General features: G+C 40.4%; 1 protein-coding gene across 1 annotated transcript; it reads left to right on the top strand.

Moving 5' to 3' along the window:
• The first annotated feature begins 4,159 nt into the window (after window positions 1-4,159).
• Window positions 4,160-17,595, top strand: LOC149322587 (retinol dehydrogenase 7-like). The gene is made up of 5 exons (XM_089480304.1): window positions 4,160-4,246; window positions 8,201-8,527; window positions 11,783-12,041; window positions 13,427-13,584; window positions 16,306-17,595. The coding sequence occupies exons 2-5, from the start codon at window positions 8,215-8,217 to the stop codon at window positions 16,521-16,523; spliced, it is 948 nt and encodes a 315-aa protein (XP_089336430.1). The 5' UTR covers window positions 4,160-4,246; window positions 8,201-8,214; the 3' UTR covers window positions 16,524-17,595.
• The last annotated feature ends 462 nt before the right edge of the window (window positions 17,596-18,057 follow it).

Genomic DNA, 18,057 nt, shown 5'->3' with positions numbered 1-18,057 from the left:
ACTGATCCAAAATAATCTCATTAACAGAGTCACTGGACACCTCTCTTATCATTTCTGTACTAATGCCGGCGCCTAAGTCGGCCCTTATCTGAGAGATTTTATCTGCAAAGTGATTATTAAAAGCGTCACAGCAGGCTCTTGTAGGTTGTAAAAGAGGATTCAGGGTGGAAGGAGTGTGTGTTAACTTCTTAACCACCCTGAAAAGCTCTGCCGGACAAGACTTTGCAGACGCAGTACATGCAGAAGAGAAAGATTTCTTTGCTGCATCTATTGCCACTTGATAGGCTTTAAGAAAAGTCCTATGACGTGTCTTCTCAGATAAACGCCGAGTTTTTCACCAGCGGCACTCTAGTCGTTGTCTAGCCTGCTTCATCCTTCTAAGATCTTCAGAATATCAAGGATTACGATTAAGAGTGGGCTGGAAAGGACTCTTGGGAGTGATTGTGTCAGTAGTCTTGGTAAGATCATTGTTCCAGGTAGTCATCAAGGCCTCGACAGAGTCGCCAACGTTGCCACCATAGAACCCTCTAGGGCTTCTTGGAACCTTTTGGGTTCCATCAGCCTTCAAGGGCAGAGCATTCTAATAGGTCTACCACCCCCAAGGGGGGAATGAATGAAGGAATGAATGAATGAATGAATGAATGAATGCCTTTATTTCAGTTAACAAACCATAGGCAGTATAAAAGCAAACCAACAACAGCAACAAATTATGGATAGTGGCCTTCAGTCCAACCTTGACCAGGAAATGGTCCGTCCATGACAGAGCAGAAGTGGAAGACACTTCCACCCATGGAAATTCCTGTTCCATGAAAAAGACGGCTTCAAGGGTATGACCCGCCCAATGCATAGGCCCAGAGACTATTTGGGACAGGCCCATGTACTAACTGTCCCAAATAGTCTCTGGGTCTATGCATGGCAGACATGAACTCCCATGCTGCACCTGTGAGATCTGAAGAGCTGGACTCGAGGGGGATATTGAAGTCTCCCAGAACAAGAAGCCTGGGAGTATCCAACACCAGCTCCGAGACCAGTTGTGTCAGCTTGGCTGAGGAGTCTGTTAGGCAATAGTGTGGTCAGTATACCAACAGAATGCCCAGACTGTCCCTAGACTTCAGGTGAAGGTAAATACCTCGATGTGGTCTAATTGCCAGTCAGGTATCCTGGTCAGGGTAAGGTTGTTCTTATGGACTACAGCCACTCCTTCCCCTTGCCTACTTCCCCTTACCTGTTCACTAATGTCATACCCAGCTGGGAGAGACTGAGCCCAAGTTACATTGCTGTTGTCCCCCAGCTATTGTCCGCGATACAAGCCAGGTCTGCATCTTCCTGTAGAAGTAGATCATATAATATATGGGCTTTATTCTTAATTGACCTGGCATTACAGAGAAGGAGAGAAAGGTTCTGTGGTTGGGTTGGCACGCTCTCCAGTACTTTAGAGTCAACAGGGTGACAGGAAGGTAGGATGAATTTTAAGCATCTATCTTGCCTTCCTCTATAACAGAATCTCACCCTGTTAACACCGTACCTCCTTGTAAACTGCAATATAAACTGCCTCTCAAGATACACCTGCATTTTGTCTGACAGCTGAAGTAGTATCGCTTTTGATAAAGGTATCCATATTACTGTTGCCTTCTACTGGCTGAAGTTATACTGTATGAATTTATTTATTTATTTATTTATTTATTTAGGTATTTATATCCCGCCCTTCAGCCCTAATGGCTCTCAGGGCGGCTTACAATTAATATTTTTAATCAAACAGTTCCCTGCCCTCAGGCTTACAATCTAAAAGACACGAAACAAAAAGGAGAAGGGAATGATGGAGGGAAAGGGGATGAGGTCCAGTGGTTCTTCTCTCCCTCTGAGGCCTGGACCAAGGCAGATGGATTGGAGGGAGGGCTCTTCCTTCTTCCAGGCTGGCCCTGATGGAGCTGGACCTGCCTGGTGAACTCCCTCACCAGCCGAAAGATGACAGTTATGGAGGGCGGAGTGTCCTTCCTTCAGGCTAGCCTCTGATGACACTGAGCCATGAATGCATCTCAGCTGCCAAGATATGTTTTGTAGAACAACTACAAAGCTCCTGAGTATATTCCTTTAAACTTATCTTGCATACTTGTGAAATTAATATTGAGGTTCTTCCAACCTACTTTATCATCAGAGTATTTATTCACAACAGCAAGTTGTTATTCAATTACACCAATGTCTTATTCCATATGATACTGATGGTATAAAATAGCATTGTCTTAGAATAATATTTCACCTTCTCTTGTAATCCCTTTCCTAATGATTACACCTTCTTTCTCTTTCACCTCTTCATTTTCTTCCTCTTGAGCAGGTAACATCTACTGATTCCCCTACTTTGTCAGCCATGCTGATTCCAGCACTGCCATCCCCACCACCCACCTGCTCTTTCATGGCTGAGAGGAGTTGGGATTGACTCCAATGGCAGGAGGTGATCAAATAGATAGGCAACATTTATTTTCTCCTGACCTTTCCCACAGTCTGCACATGTGTTTTTATTCCTGCAAGATAAGAGCATTTCCCTCCAGGTTTGGCTCCAGTGTGGAGGCTTTGAACTCTGGCTCCTCCCCCCCCTCCCTAATCTTGTCTTAACTCCATCAGCTGTGTATTTGAGCACTCTCTCCTTTTCACTTCTTTGATCTGACATGATTGGAATAAATAAATAAATGTTGACGTGAGGAAAAAATAGCTGCTGCTGGATGGTGCAAGGGCATCAAGAAGGTTGGTTTTAAAAATAGCATTCTTGGGACCCCAGGAAGGTCTATGCATAGAAGGAGAATAATGTGTGTTGGTCTGAATGTATAAATCAATATACAATAATTGAGTCAATAAATTGTCTAAAATGCTGAAAGATGGAGCGTGTCATCAAAATGGCCCAATTTGGCTGGAACATTCCTGATTAATCCTTTGTAACATCTCATTTTCTCTCTCTTCCACTTGCTTCCTTAATCCTCAGTTTCCCCCAATCAGTGCAAACTGAGGGGTGCAACAGATGGGCCAAATAAAGAAGCTTCCAGATGCTTTGAATGCAGGGTGGTTATATGACACATACCTCCAAAGCGGGTGGAGACCAAAACAAAGCCTTCATAAAAGCCAGAGCAAAAAGAAACCAGGATAGTTCGACTTAGTGTAAATGATGTGCACCTTCACACCTGCATATAAACGGCCCAGCGTGAGTGCAAAATGTGGAAATGCAAAAAAGTGAAACTGCAACAAACCCAATAGATGTAATTACACCATTCACAAAGCAGACAGTCTAATTGGGGGGGGGGGCATGGGGTGAAGGGAGGTGAATCATTGGGCACTACTTCACTCCATTGGTCTGATGCCCTGTACCAGCAGAGCACTCCATGTGTGCACCTTCAAAGTATGGCCATCCAATAGGATGGCATCTGAGCAGGACGTGAGAAGTACTTGGAGGTCACAGGTGGTGTGTTCATGTAACGGTGCATGTGTGTGGTGGGGAGATTACAAAAAATAATAATAACCCAACGGTGTGACTTGACCCCACACCATGCAGTCTTCCTGCAAGTGTTTGTTCCACCTTGGGAGCAGGCCATGTAGACAGCTGGGTTTCAGTCCATCTCCAGAAAATGCAGGATCAAGCCACTTTTTCCTACCTGTCTGCTCCAGCGCTCATTTCAAACTGGAAATGTAGTTTTCACTCCATTAACTCAGAGCAGAAGAAATGGAGAATTCAAGTCCTTCCTAGTATGCGCAGGCAACAGGAAAATGTTGCTGCCTCTCCTAGCTTGTTAGTTCCTTCTCAGTAATAATGTTCCCCATCTTGACCACAGTCCAATGTTGCTTGGCCACACATGCCTCATTTTTAATTTCTGAAATGCTGGAAGGTATAACACAGATGTTCTTCAAGGTAGATTTTTGGACGGGAAACAGGATGAACTTAGAGAAACCCAGATCAGAGGACTCAAACATCTGCAAAGGGAAGGCTTGAGACAGTGCCTTTCTTCCTTCTCTCCTGCTAGCCTAGAAAAGCCACTTTAATGCTACAAACTCAGGAAAGTGCCTGTATTGACAGTTACTTTGAGCCAACTCTGTTGAGAGGGAGGAACTGCCTACAATCAGTTATACAGTTCAAAGTTCAGCAACGGCTTCCTGTGCACAAATAGCACAGGAAGAACAGAAAGAGCCAGAAAAGAAGAAGAAAGCTCTGCTCTGTCCACCACTACCACCTGGAGCTGGAAAGCTTTCATTTAACCAACAACAGGTTAGTTCCACATTCCCAGACAGCTCTATTCTCTGCAACTGCATGCTCTCTCTCTCTCTCTCGCGCTCTCTCTCTCTCTCTCGGAAAAATAAATGTACATACATAACTAAAGTTACATTAAAATTTAACAGAATACTAAAACACTACAACATTTAACACTAGCTAACTAAAACACAAAGTAACTATAGACACAAAGGGGTTCTTTTGACTCTCCCCCCCCCCAGACTGTAATAAAAAGGGGGGGAATCAAAGAGAAAGATGAAATATATTATTCTACTATTCCAACTAGATAATCCTGCTACTAAAATTACTAGTTATAGTCACAAATTACTACATAGTTAGATTTCTTATTGCTCAAAAACCCCATAAATGGTTTGCCATCTGGAAAAAAAATCTTCACTTGGCTTCTCCTTTAAAATACAAATATGTCTGGTAATTTAGGGTAACTCAGCAATCTTAGAATCTCTGTTCTCCCATCATTGGTGCTCCAGTCTGCTTCCAGATTGAGCAAACAGTGTTCTTGCTGCTGCTGTTGAATATTGGAAAAGCTGTCCATGTTTACTGTCCAGTTCTCTTTCCATAATACCTAGGAAAAACATTGTGACATTGCAAAAATCTACTTTTAAAACTTTTTGAATTATCATATAAATCTTAGACTTTTCACTTTCTTACAAGTCCAGCACATATGAAAAAAGAGCCCTCCTTATCTTGACAATCTCTGCATTGATTTGAAACATTATTAGACATTTTCAACAACTTATTTGGGGTTAAATATAATCTGTACATCACCTTATATTATTTTTCTTTTAACTTGCTACTCAAAGTACATTTGATGTCAATGATCCACATTTTCTCCCATACATCCATTTGCACATTATTTCCAAACTTTGTGCCCACCTTATTAAATGCTCTTTTACAGGCTCATTTTCTGAGCAGGGACGTAGCTAGGATTTGGGGGGGGGGGGGGTCCAGACTAAGTGCCACCATTATAATGGGGCTTGAGTGCGGCGGCGCAGCAGCACACACCATTCATCTTTCTAATGGAAGGGGGGGTCCGGACCCCAAGAACCCCCCCCCCCTTGGCTAAGTCCCTGTTCTGAGTCTAGTTTCAGTAGTCTTTGGAGTTTATCAGACAAGGGAAATTGGAAGTATAATCCAATGGCAATCTGAACACAATCATGGGGTTTAACGTTATTGCGTGATAACCCACTACACACAAATTTGGGCAATGGGAAGTCAGTCTGAGTGCAATCATGGGGTTTCATAATATTGCATGATAGACTGCCACACGCAAATTTGGGCACTGGCATGCTATTTTGGGGCAATGGGGAGCCAGTTTGAATGCAATGAGCATTCACATAATTGCGCTAAACTAGCAAATTCACGTGAATGCGTTCTGGCCCCACTTTCTTTTCATTCAAAATTAAGAGAAATTCCTCACATGTGATAAACTCAATTTACACACTTTTTAAACTAAATGTTCATTGTCCCTACACAATTCTATGTAAAAATCATTTTCTCCAGTCTCTATGACGATCTCTCTTATCTTATTTAATTTTCTTTTAACTGCAGATAAGTAAACCAGTTAACATCTTTACCTTTCTTAAGGAGCATCTCTCTTGATTTGAACTCCCAGGTGTCATAGTCAAAGTACAGAAGACAAAATCAACTATTTCCAATTTTTGACTCATTCCTTCCTAAAGAAGGCTTATTGTCATGAAGTGGCTAATGTTATCCTAGAGAAAAGTGTCTGCTTACTTTTCTACCAAACCTATATAACAGTGGTTCTCAACTTTCCTAATGCTGCGACCCTTGAAAACAGTTCTTCATGTTGTGGTGACCCCCAACCATAGCGGAGCGGTATCTCAGTTCCTAAAACCATCTGAAATATGTGTTTTCCGATGGTCTTAGGTGACCCCTGTGAAAGGGTTGTTCGCCCCCGAAAGGGGTCGCGACCCACAAGTTGAGAACCACTGCTGTATAACAACCTTCCTAATACAATGATTTTTTTAATCCACATGTACTTTGACTTTATTATAGCAGTCATGCCACCCAAATCTTAAATTGTGACCTTCAAGTTCCAAAAGTCTGTCATCTCTGAGCAAAATTCATTTCTTTAACCACACAAAACATCAGGCCTCATGATTCAATTAATATTTGGAAGTCCTAGACCATCCCTTTCCTTAGCATCAAACAATGTTGTCAGCTTTATACTGGGTTTCCTTGCCTGACAGATAAATCTGGAAATTTCTTTCTGTCATTGCAAAAATGGTATTTCATTTGTTTTTATTACGATAATTTGAAAGTAAAATAAAAGTCTTAGCAAAGCATTTGCTGTTATTACTGCAGTTGTCCCCCTCAAATGCAAATACATGTTTTCTTTAATGCTTGCAAGATGAGGTATGAGCATAGCAACAAGGGAAGGAGCTTTCTTCTTTTGCAATTCAAATGACAAGCAGAAATCGAAAACTTCTGTCACCCTTGTAAATTCTTGACAAGGAAAAGCTTCACCTGCTGAATGTTTGCTTTTTGCCCAAATTTTAAAGTTTGATAGTCCTGTCAGAAAGCAGTTAACAAACTAAAAAGAACCAGGAATGTCTGTTCAAAAGATTTTTGCCATGCTAATGCTAGGCATACTCATTTCACGAACTCCTTCTGGAGCTAGAAATATATTTGTATAAGAAGGAGTGGTGAATACATCTCAGCCAAGTTCACTTTGAGGACAGCAATTAGAAATGAGTGTTGGAAAATGAAGCCTTGGATGTGGACTGACCAGAAAGTTCAGCCAACAAGCCTGGCTGCTGTATGTGCAAATTCACAGCTTGATTGCTATAATCAACAAGTAAAACATTCAAGTTATGGAATTAAATGTTGAAATCCTTCCAAACGTAGGGTGGGACAATTACAGCTAGGTGGAAAGAACAAATGCCTTTATTGTTATATCATTTTGGGGGGAAAAACATCAATTTAAAACATAAGTGAAATTTTAAAAAATAATTTCAGCAAAACTAGTCTTGGTCTGTGTTTTCCCCCCCAACCTTGCACCATCCAGCTTAGACACTGCAGGCCAAAACCCTAGGGCCAGGATTGGGCCAGATCCTGGATATGGGGTGCAGATGCAGTGGATCTGGTTTGCCATGGAATTTCCTGGAAATTCCATGGCAAACCCTGGCTGTTCATACACTCCCCTCCTATGCTCTTTATCTTGCTGCACCATCGCTCCTACTGAGAAAACCCCATTGCCAGGTCTGATGAAGAAATGGGGCACCTGGCCATGTGGCCTTCTCAGTAGCACTAATGGCATGAAAGGTAAGGAATGTGCATCAATAGTAGGCCCTGGGTCAGCATGGGGACAGGCATGTAATCACCCATTCATCCTCATGCCAACCAGGGGATTTACCTAGGTGAGCACCCAGACCAGAATAGAACAGGGTCAGGCTGTGTTATCCTGACCCATCTGCTCAGCCCCCTAAAGAGACAGAATGACAAAATTTTAAAATGGAAACATATTTCATTTTAATAGGTCAGAAAAGCCCATAGTGATCTGGTGGACATTGGATCAAGCATGTTTGGTGAACATCTCATAACAATGGGCAGATAGGGCATCAAAATATCTTGGTTTTTTTTCACCTTTGCCATTCTGTCTGTGGTGGGTCAATTCTTCTGATAATGAATGCACATATACAGTACCAATATAAAACCTTTACAGTTAAGTTCACTCAGAGCACACTCTTTCCCCTTATTCTGTTGGGTATGCATTTTGACAGGTTTAATGAGGTTGCAGCTATGACTTGGGAGGCAAACAGTTCATGTACCCATGCCCTCCCTTTGGGTGGGCTACAGTGCTTCTCACATAGCCTTAATATCAGACAGGAGCCTTAAACTCCCTTCTCTCCCAGCCCAAGAGATGCCTATGTACCAGCTCTAATGCTGCTTGCTTCTTTCCTTTCAAAGCTCTGCCTGCAACCATGTGGTTCTACCTGGCTGTCCTGTTGGGGCTTTACTTCTTCCGCCGATGGTACCGGGAGAGACAGACTGTGGACAACCTCAGAGAGAAATACGTCTTCATCACTGGCTGTGATTCTGGCTTTGGAAACCAGCTTGCCAGGCAGCTGGATAGTCTAGGCCTCCGGGTGTTAGCAGCCTGTTTCACCCAGAAAGGGGCAGAACAGCTAGAGAAGGCCACATCCGATCGGCTGAAAACCACCATTTTGGACGTCAGCAGCACAGAGAGTGTAGTGGCAGCAACCGAGTGGGTGAAAGGAATTGTGAGGAGCAAAGGTAACAGATTCCCTCTATTTCTGTTGTTTTCTTTCTTTGTTATCAGTCTGGAAGGCAGGTTGAAGAGTCTTTGACTCTTCTTCCCAAGAGCAGCTTGCATTGTTAGCTGAGCAGAAGGGAAAAAAAGCTTTGTTCCTCAGACTGAGAAGTGAGATGTAGCTTTGTCTGGCCTGAAGGAAAATAGGATCAGGTACTATAATTGGGTAGTGAATCCTGGAACAGGGTGACCTCGAAACTGTAGTACATGTGCTGGTAACCTCAAGACTTGATTTTTGCAATGCGCTCTACATGGGGCTACCCTTGTGCCTAGTCCAGAAACTCCAGTTGGTACAGAATATGGCAGCCAGGTTGGTCACAGGAACAGCAAGGAGTGACCATATAACACCAATATTGAAGTCACTCCACTGGCTGCCTATCAGTTTCCGGGCACAGTACAAGGTGTTGGTTATCACCTTTAAAGCCCTACATGGCTTGGGCCCAACCTATCTAAGGGATCACCTGCTTCCATATAATCCGCCCCGTACACTCAGGTCCTCTGGGAGGAATTTATTACAGCCCTTAAAGACCAGGTTGACAGCAACCTCCCAGAGGACATTCTCTGCAGCCGCTCCCAACTTATGGAATGGCCTGCCAGATGAGATCCGTCAAATTACCAATCTAGAGAGCTTTAAAAAGGCTATTAAGACTGATCTCTTCCAGCAAGCCTTCCCGGAATAAAATGCTCGGCCACAAATAAGACTTCCCATCCCGTGAACTCTGCCCATGATGATTTTTATTTAGCTTAGTCAGCTTTTAATATGTAGTTTTTAATCTTACATTGTTTAATCTTGTTTTAAGGGGGGCATTATGTAATTATGGATGTGTTTTAACCTGTTGTACCGCTTTGATTGCCTGGCAAAAAGCGGGATAGAAACAAAAATTTTATTTATTATTTTATTTATGTTTAAGTTAGAATAGGAAAATGATTCAAGATAAAAGAGATACATCATCCCTCCTCTTTGTCTTTGTTACATTGAGTGGGAATGGTACTTTAAGTGGGAATGCACCTCGAGGGTGCAAAATAGAACATAAATATCCACCCGACACACAGCCACTTTGTGCACACAGTGGCTGCAGACCAAAACTCTGCTCAACAGATCAGGATTACTCTCTCCCTGTGTAGCCCTCAGATGCTGTCTGAGCCATATTCTGCTTTCCATAGATCCCTCTTCAGGACTGGTAAATATCACCCTCCTTAAACCCCAATTCTCCACTATCAAATATTCCATATCTCTCTTTCTGTTAACCTTGTATGGTTCTTAAAGATGAAAGTTCCCACATTTTTCCTTACCCACAGGGTAGGGTGGATCTGGAATGGTTCTCCATAGATAACAAAGGGCAGACTGTAGTTAGGTAGGCATTTGATTGATTTTAAACATATGGCATATATTGTTTAAAATGGTGTGCTCTATTTTTATTTTATTTAAATGTATTTTAAATCTTTTCTTAACTATGGCTGCATCTGCACTGCAGAAATAATCCAGTCTGACACCACTTTAACTCACGGATGAGTGCTATGGAATCAAACTGTAGTTTGTTGTGGCACCAGAGCTCTCTGACAAAGAAGGCTAAATATCTCACAAAACTACAGCTCCCAGAATTCTGTAGCATTGGGCCATGGCAATTAAAGAGATATCAGATTGGATTATTCCTGCAGTGTTGATGCAGCCTTAGTGTTTTTAATAGAAATTGTGTTTACTTGTTCGCTTTTACTTAAACTTCTGTTTTAAATTTTGTATGCCACCTTGATTCACTTGCCAAGAGAAAGGTGGGACATAAATGGAATAAAATAAAATTTCAATGAGATTTTGCTGCTCACTACAGAACATAACAGTACAGTACAGTGTTGGATCTAAAGTCATTCCCAAAAGGTTATTAAGGGAATATTTCACTGTTTGGGGGTGTATATATCCACTAGGAGCCATCTTAGAAAAATAACTCACAAGACACGGTGATGTTTTCTCATTTACTAATGTCCAGGTTTTTTCACAACAGTGAATAGATCTTAACTGTCCACCACCACCACCACCACCACCACCACCCAAAAAAACACTCACATACACAAAGTGATGCAGAAAAAAAGTGGGTAGAGAGAATGTGAACATGGTATTGACAGCAAAAGAGTTGGGGAATTATGAAAGGGATAAGGCTGGGAAGGTCAGCAAAGGTCTTCTCCTTCCACCAAAATATACAAAAGCAAAAGTCAATGGTAGGGTTTGAATTGCTGGTAGAAGCTAATAGGAAAATCAGTGGGAACATATGGGGAAAGTAGTCTCAAAGGAAAAGGCTGGATGAAATATCATGGCACACAGTGAGGTAGTACGAATGCTTTTTGTACAAATGAGAACTAGTAAAGATCATTCTGTAATCTGTCTTTCTTGTGAATGTTATAAACATTATATTGTGTGAGATACTGTAGAGAAGTGTGTTTTTAAACACAGACTGGCATCTTGTTCATGAATGACAATGTTATCAGCCTGCCTCACACAAAAAAAGGTCATGTTGGAGAAGCTTAAAGCACTGGTTAAAAAGTAGGTTTGGAAGGGTAACATCAGGAGACATAACTACAATGTTATCTCTATAGCTATATCCCCTGAGGCTGCATCTCATACATTCTTTTTCTAATAAAAATGAACATCAAAAATATGTTCAATAGTTTGAGCATTAGACTTTGTTGTGGTGGTGCCTTCAAGTCATTTCTGACTTATGTCGACCCTAAGGCAAACCTATCATGGGTTTTTCTTGGCATGTTCTTCAGAGGTTTTGCCATTGCCATCCTCTGAGGCTGAGAGACTGTGACTTGCCCAAGGTCACCCAGTGGGTTTACATTACCAAGCTGGGATTCAAACCCTGGTCTCCAGAGTTATAGTTCAACAGTCAAACCACTACACCACAACTACAACTCTGGAAACCAGGGTTCAAATCTCTGCTCAGATTGACCTTGGGCAAGTCATACTCTCTCAGCCTCAAAGGGAGGCAAAACCAAACCCCCTCTGAACAATTATTGCTGAGAAAATCCTATAGGGTCACCTTAGGGTCATCGTAAGTCAGAAATGACATGAAGGCACACAACAACAAGAATGAATTGCTCCATAGATAACAATCACAAGGATATTTGTAACGATGTGATATTTCAGTAAGGATGATAAACATCCCATTGTTGAAAGATGGTACAGAAGAGACAGCTCTGAATATGTAAACTCTTTCTTCCCACAGGGCTCTGGGGCTTGGTCAACAATGCAGCTACAGGCGCTCATGTAGCTCCCAATGAATGGCTGACCAAGGATCAATTTGCAGAGGTGATAAATGTCAACCTGCTTGGACTGATTGACGTGACGTTGCACATGCTGCCCCTGGTGAGAGCAGCAAGAGGGAGAGTCGTCAATGTATCCAGTATTGGTGGAAGAGTGATAAACATAGGTGGAGGTTACTGTCTAGCCAAGTTTGGTGTGGAAGCCTTCTCAGACAGCATAAGGTAAAAATAATACTCTGTCTATCCAGCTTTCTCTCTTGCTCAGCTAAGTGACATGAAGATACACAGATTCAGGCAGATTGATCTGCTATAATTAATAGCAGCTTCTGAGAGATATGGTTGCCTTCCAAGTACAATTGGCCCTCTGTGAGTACACAGCTTGTTGGGGACAATTGGCTTACACATCGTAACCTGCTTAGGGAGTGCTAGTACACTGATAAGTGGTATAAAAATGTCCTTGCTGTTGTTATTGCTATCCAAGGAGTATCAAACTGCATTAATTCTGCTGTGTAGGTGCAACCTATATTCTACTTCTAATAAAATGTAAATTTTGCAATATATGGTAAATTACATTTTTAAACTGTAGTTTTTCAAACTAAAACAATGCAAAAAACACTTATCCAATATCACGATGAAATAGGTATGAATGCTGAACCAAAGTTGCCAAAAAAGATCACTAAACCTCTCTACTAGCATCACCCTTTGTACACCAAGGATATCAAACACAATCCAGAGGGAAGTGTGGTCTTCTTTTTACCACATTAGATGGCTCACAGTTGGCTACCTCTTCTCTCCATCCAAATAGACTGATGACTGAAAAAAAGGAACTATTGGGGAATAAAAACAATAAAAGCCTGAATCCTTTTGTCAGACCCCAGTAGAGTAAAAACATTGCTTAGTGGGATTTACCTATGTCTTGACTCCCCATTCAACAGCTGGTTCAATGAGCCTATTCTAGTTGGAAGTAACCAAGAGGATATGGATCAGGAATTCCTCTCTTCTCTAAACCTCCAGTTGTTCCAGCCACTGGTGCATTTCATACCCATAGGCATCACAGAAGCCTGTCTTAGAAGCAATTCTGCAGATAAAGTGTTCCTGCTAGATCATCTCCATGCATTTTGTTTTCCAATATGCTCAGTAGTAAAGCTATTTTCTTACGTTAGAAATTGTGAGGGCTCTTTCATTAATCACAGCAGAGCACTCCTAAATTAGAACTGCTAAGCAGGGCTTTGGACTCACTATACCAGATACTCCAACTCCTCTTTTTTTTCTACTGTCCAGCTCTTACTCCTTCATTAATGTCAAATGTATTAATTAGCAATAGCAAAATTTCCATTGTAAAATGGTAGCACAAGGCATTTCATTACCAACACATAAATCATCAGGCTACTTTGATTGATAGAATATAAAATATATTTAATTGATTAAATATGAAACATAAGAATAAAATAATATATTTAGGAAATATTTACCAACTCTAGCTCCACCCAAAATTGCTTCTGACTCCAGCTCCACTCCTAAGAATACTCTATCAAGCAAACTATCTGCATTATAACTTTGCTTCGAATGGAAATTATTTTTCTCTTGCTCTCTTTTTTCCAATTCAGGCGAGAGCTCCGTCCTTTTGGAGTCCAAGTTAGCATCATTGAGCCTGGTTCTTTCATGACATCTATTGCCTTAAGATGGGATGAAGACTTGAGGCGTATATGGAACCGGGTACCTTCTGATATCAAAGAATGCTATGGACAGCAGTACCTTGAGGGATGTAAGTCAACTTAATGGACATTTTGCAGGTTAGAGATATAAATGCCACAGGATGAAAGGTGAGAAGGTTTAAAATCCTGAAGTTAGACCTGCTACCATGAAAGGTTGGGAGAGGGCTGTAACCAATAAGACAGAAAATAAGTTTACTGTTTGTCTTTAAAAAGGATAGAACAGTATCACAACATTCCTCAATACTGATGGGGAAGAAATTAGTTCAATTCACTTTTGACCCAACATGTGAACAGGTGAACTCAGTTACCCTCTGAACTGTAAATTTTGTAAAGAGTTTAATCGTCAAAAATATCCACACAAAAATATGAATGTTTCTGAAATAATGTTAAAATTCATTATGTTAGTTAAAAACTAATGTAATGTACCAAAATGCATTTATTAGAAGCTGCATCTATATTGCAGAAATGATGCAGTTTGACACTGCTTTAAGTGCCATGGCTCAATGCCATGGAATCCTTGGATTTGTAGTTTTTGTAGTACCAGCTCTCTCTGACAGAGAAGTCAAAATAGCTCACAAAACTACAAATCTCAGAATACCAGCATTGAAATTTACCACACAGGGAAATTCAGGGGTTTAAACAGGCATTTTCCAGGGACAGTCATACGATCGCAGTGAAGATTTTCACACAACGTCACAATTACAGAGGACTTGTCCCAGGAAGAACCAGGAAAGCTCCAGCAACAAATCATTCACGGGGAAATTCTGTGAATGATTTGTTCCTGGAGTGTTCCTAGCTCTTCCCAGGAGAAGTCCTCTTTAAGCACAATGTGTGTGAAAATCTTTCCCATGATCGCATGACTGTCCCAGAAAATGCCTTTTTAAACCCCTGATTTCCCCCAGTGTGATAAAGTCTCTTGAGTAATGGAAGATAAAGTGGTATCAAACTACATTATTCCCGCAGTGCATATGCAGCCTACAATATGCATCAGTGTTTATCCCAATTTCAAAAAAGACTCAGTGTTCAAGCTGAACTGCATGTAAGACTAGAAAAATTCTCGAAGTCTAAGAAAAAGTAGAATGAATGGACAGATTCATTCATTTCACTCCACTTAAAACAAGAGAGTTCAGTACCAGCTGGTAAGGATAGGTGAGAATTTCTTTTGGTTCATTTTGGTTGGTAAGAATATTCCAAAATCCATGAATTTCTCCATATGCTTGAGATCAAAATCATTCAAACATTACACAGAGGAGGACAGATTTGCTCATCCAAACAGAAGGATTTGATCTAAATCTGTTAGTTCGAAACAGAGTGAACTCACTGAATCAGAGAAATATACATAAGTTCCCATTGATTCAGAAGGCTTATTCTATCTGGAATTAATATTTTTTTAAGGAATTAATATTTTCATTTAGTTTGAAAAGTGTCTAGGTCTTGAACTTTTGAGATCTAATCCCTGTTTGTTCAGCAATGTTAGCAGTGATGAATTAGGGTTGCCACCATTTATTGCTGATAAACTCCTCATCTTTAGCAGCTATTTGGTGAGCATTATCATCACACTGAGAACAGATTATCTGTAGAGTTTGGCCAAACCAGATGAAAGAGAATTATTTTAACTTGTTTTTGATAAAACATTCTCAAAATATGTATTTTTCTTTAAATGGGATGGGAAGAAATTGATAGCATTAAAATCTATGTGAGGGAGAACAAAAATCAGAATTTACCCACCCCAGCTACCTAGAGACTAATTACACAGTCGGTCCTCCATATCCATGGATTCTTTATCCATGGATTCAGGCATCCACACCTTTAAAATATTTAAACATATATATAAATTTCCAAAAGCAAACCTTGATCTTGCCATTTTGTATAAGGGACACCATTTTACTAGGCCATTGTATATAAATAATAGGACTTGAGCATCCACGGATTTTGGTATCCACGGCAGGGTCCTGGAAACAAATCCCAACAGATACTAAGGGTCCACTGAACAACAACATTTAACATGCACAAATCTGCTATGGATGGTTCTGTTATGAATCATCAACATTTCTTTGGCCTAATCTATCACTGTAAATGTTCTGGGCATTCAGACACAGACTAGCTCCAAATCAGCAATTCTTTAGAGACTCTAGATGAGGAAGTTCAGTCTCACTGACTTTTTTTTTTTTTCAGAAATATTCTTTATTCATATATTTAAAGATTAAAAACATTTCTTCCATCCAAATTTTACATATTCTTCCATTTCCCTCACCCTCCCACCCTTCTTCAATTAATTATTAAATTGAGAACGTCATCATAATATTTCTAGCAATACTTATATATTCCTCTATATTTTTCTGTTTCGTTTCTTTGTCTCACTATTTGTATACTATTTTGTTCGATGTTTGAACTATGAGGTCTCACCAACTTTTTAAGTATCTCCCTAGCACAGATAATAATAATAATAATAATAATAATAATAATAATAATAATAAATAAATAAATAAATAAATAAATAAATAAATAAAATTTATTTCTATACCGCTTTTCTGCAGTGATCAAAGCGGTGTACATAGTAAAATATTAAAACAACATAAAATTAAAACCACATTACATTAATTAAAATATACAATTAAAATCCAATTCATAGGCTCTTCCATTCCTTTCTTGTATGGGTTATGGTCACAGATTGTCGGACCATGGGCAGTGGACAGAGATTAGGATTCCCTGCTTGTGTTTATCAGAGAACAGGACTAACATCTCTTTTGCTTCATTTGTCATGCATGCAGACTGCAAACTATTCAAACATCTCCTTCGGGGAGCCAAGAAGGACCTCCACCCAGTGACTGACTGCATGGAACACGCTCTGACATCCCGCTACCCTCGCACACGTTACGCTGGAGGCTGGGATGCAAAGCTCTTCTACATTCCTCTCTCTTACATGCCAGCTTCAGTGGCAGACTATGTGCTGATCCGCTCTCACCCAAAGCCAGCACAAGCAGTGTAGATCCTGTGGCAGAAAGAACATGAACATCCAAACCAGCCAACAAGATGTATGAATGGGGCCCAACATCGGTCACTGAGTATCTGTTAGGAAATCTGGGTTATTTTTCCATTGATTCATTACTAATTATTTGTAAACTTAAAATGCTGTTTTATACCTGCTTATCAAAGCAAGCACAACTGAAATGAACATAGTTGGTTTTTGGACTAAGCCCCCAAAACAGCTTTGACATGGCTAGGCTGGCTAGCTGGGGGATTGATGCTGCAATCAAAAATGTAACTTTTCCAGGCTGTAGGCTAGATGTGTGTAGGATTGTGCTCCTGGTTACACATTTTTCTTGTTCTTCAATTACCTGTACTAGACAAGAGTCCTATAGAAGAAATCTGAAACACCACTGGTTATATGTTTGTGAGTCAAAAGGAAGTGTTGGCCTTTCACAGAGTGCATGCTTACTTGGAAGTAAATACCAATGTGTTCAATAGAAGTTTCACTGGGTGTGTTTGTCACAACATATAACATATAGCAAATCACAGGAATACACTGGATATATTTTAGCCAATCTTTAAATAGCAGTCATTAAGTGATGACAGAAAATTGTTTAGCAAACATCAAGTGAAACTATTTCTGTTGAACTTTGTCTTTATATTTGAGAGTGTTGTTGTCATTAGTAGAAAGTGCCAGCTAATAGATGTTAGGGTCAGAGTGTTGTGGAAATGCTTAACCTGCTTTTCCTTGAGATTCCTAAGAGCTTCTAAAATTTTCCTTGGTTGAGGATCCTGCTCCTTCAGCATAGCTCTATCTTATTTTAGTCTTATGGTCACCTTTCCACTTCACCAGTGTCCTGATGCCTCCTCTTTAAAGACCATAGGACTGTACAATTTATAATGCAGATTTTATTAATTATATGGAGAAAGTAATAAAGCATTGCATACAACATATGTGCTTCATGGCTGGCAAACTGTCATATTCAGTAAATCCTATAAAATTGTCATATGCAGTAAACCATATAAAAATTAATCAGCAGTACACTGTTCAGTGATTTTGTGAACAAAATTGTCGTAAATAAAAACATTATTTGATATGAAAATTTTTTTGACTTTTTATCCTTGATGAAAAAAGGGCGGAAGTCTCTGATATTTGTCTTCAAACATCTTTCATAGGACCCTATCACACAGAGCCTTACTGTGGGCAAAACATTCCTGAGGTTTTTCTGAAGGGTGAAGGTGTGATAGCTCATCATGCTTCTAAAACGTCATTGAGGCCTTCTCTACTGTCGATGGAAGATTCCATTATTCAAAAATGGCTTCTCCACAAATGCTTCATCAACGAGAGAGAAGCGGGACACCTCAATGACATTTTAGAAGCACAACGTGCTATCAAACTTTCACGCTTCAGAAACACTTCAGGAATGCCTCCGTGTGATAATCCCCATAGAATTGTAGAATCATTCTGTTGGAATGGGTCTCATGGGCCATTAAGTCTAACCTCTGCTCATTGCAGGATCTCCAGCTAAAGCATCCACAGCAGGTAGCTGTCC

This window comes from Sceloporus occidentalis, unplaced genomic scaffold (assembly GCF_023333645.1).
Source record: "Sceloporus occidentalis isolate IW3139 unplaced genomic scaffold, rSceOcc1.0.p SCAF_1, whole genome shotgun sequence".
Taxonomy (NCBI): Eukaryota; Metazoa; Chordata; class Lepidosauria; order Squamata; family Phrynosomatidae; genus Sceloporus; species Sceloporus occidentalis.
This window is presented reverse-complemented; position numbering and strand designations above follow the sequence as displayed.

Bases quoted from the DNA above. Each gene is read 5' to 3' on its own strand.
- LOC149322587 (XM_089480304.1), top strand. From the start codon at position 8,215: ATGTGGTTCTACCTGGCTGTCCTGTTGGGGCTTTACTTCTTCCGCCGA. The intron at 12,042-13,426 runs GTAAAAATAATA...TTTCCAATTCAG, and splicing joins GCCTTCTCAGACAGCATAAG to GCGAGAGCTCCGTCCTTTTG. The intron at 13,585-16,305 runs GTAAGTCAACTT...TCATGCATGCAG, and splicing joins ACAGCAGTACCTTGAGGGAT to ACTGCAAACTATTCAAACAT.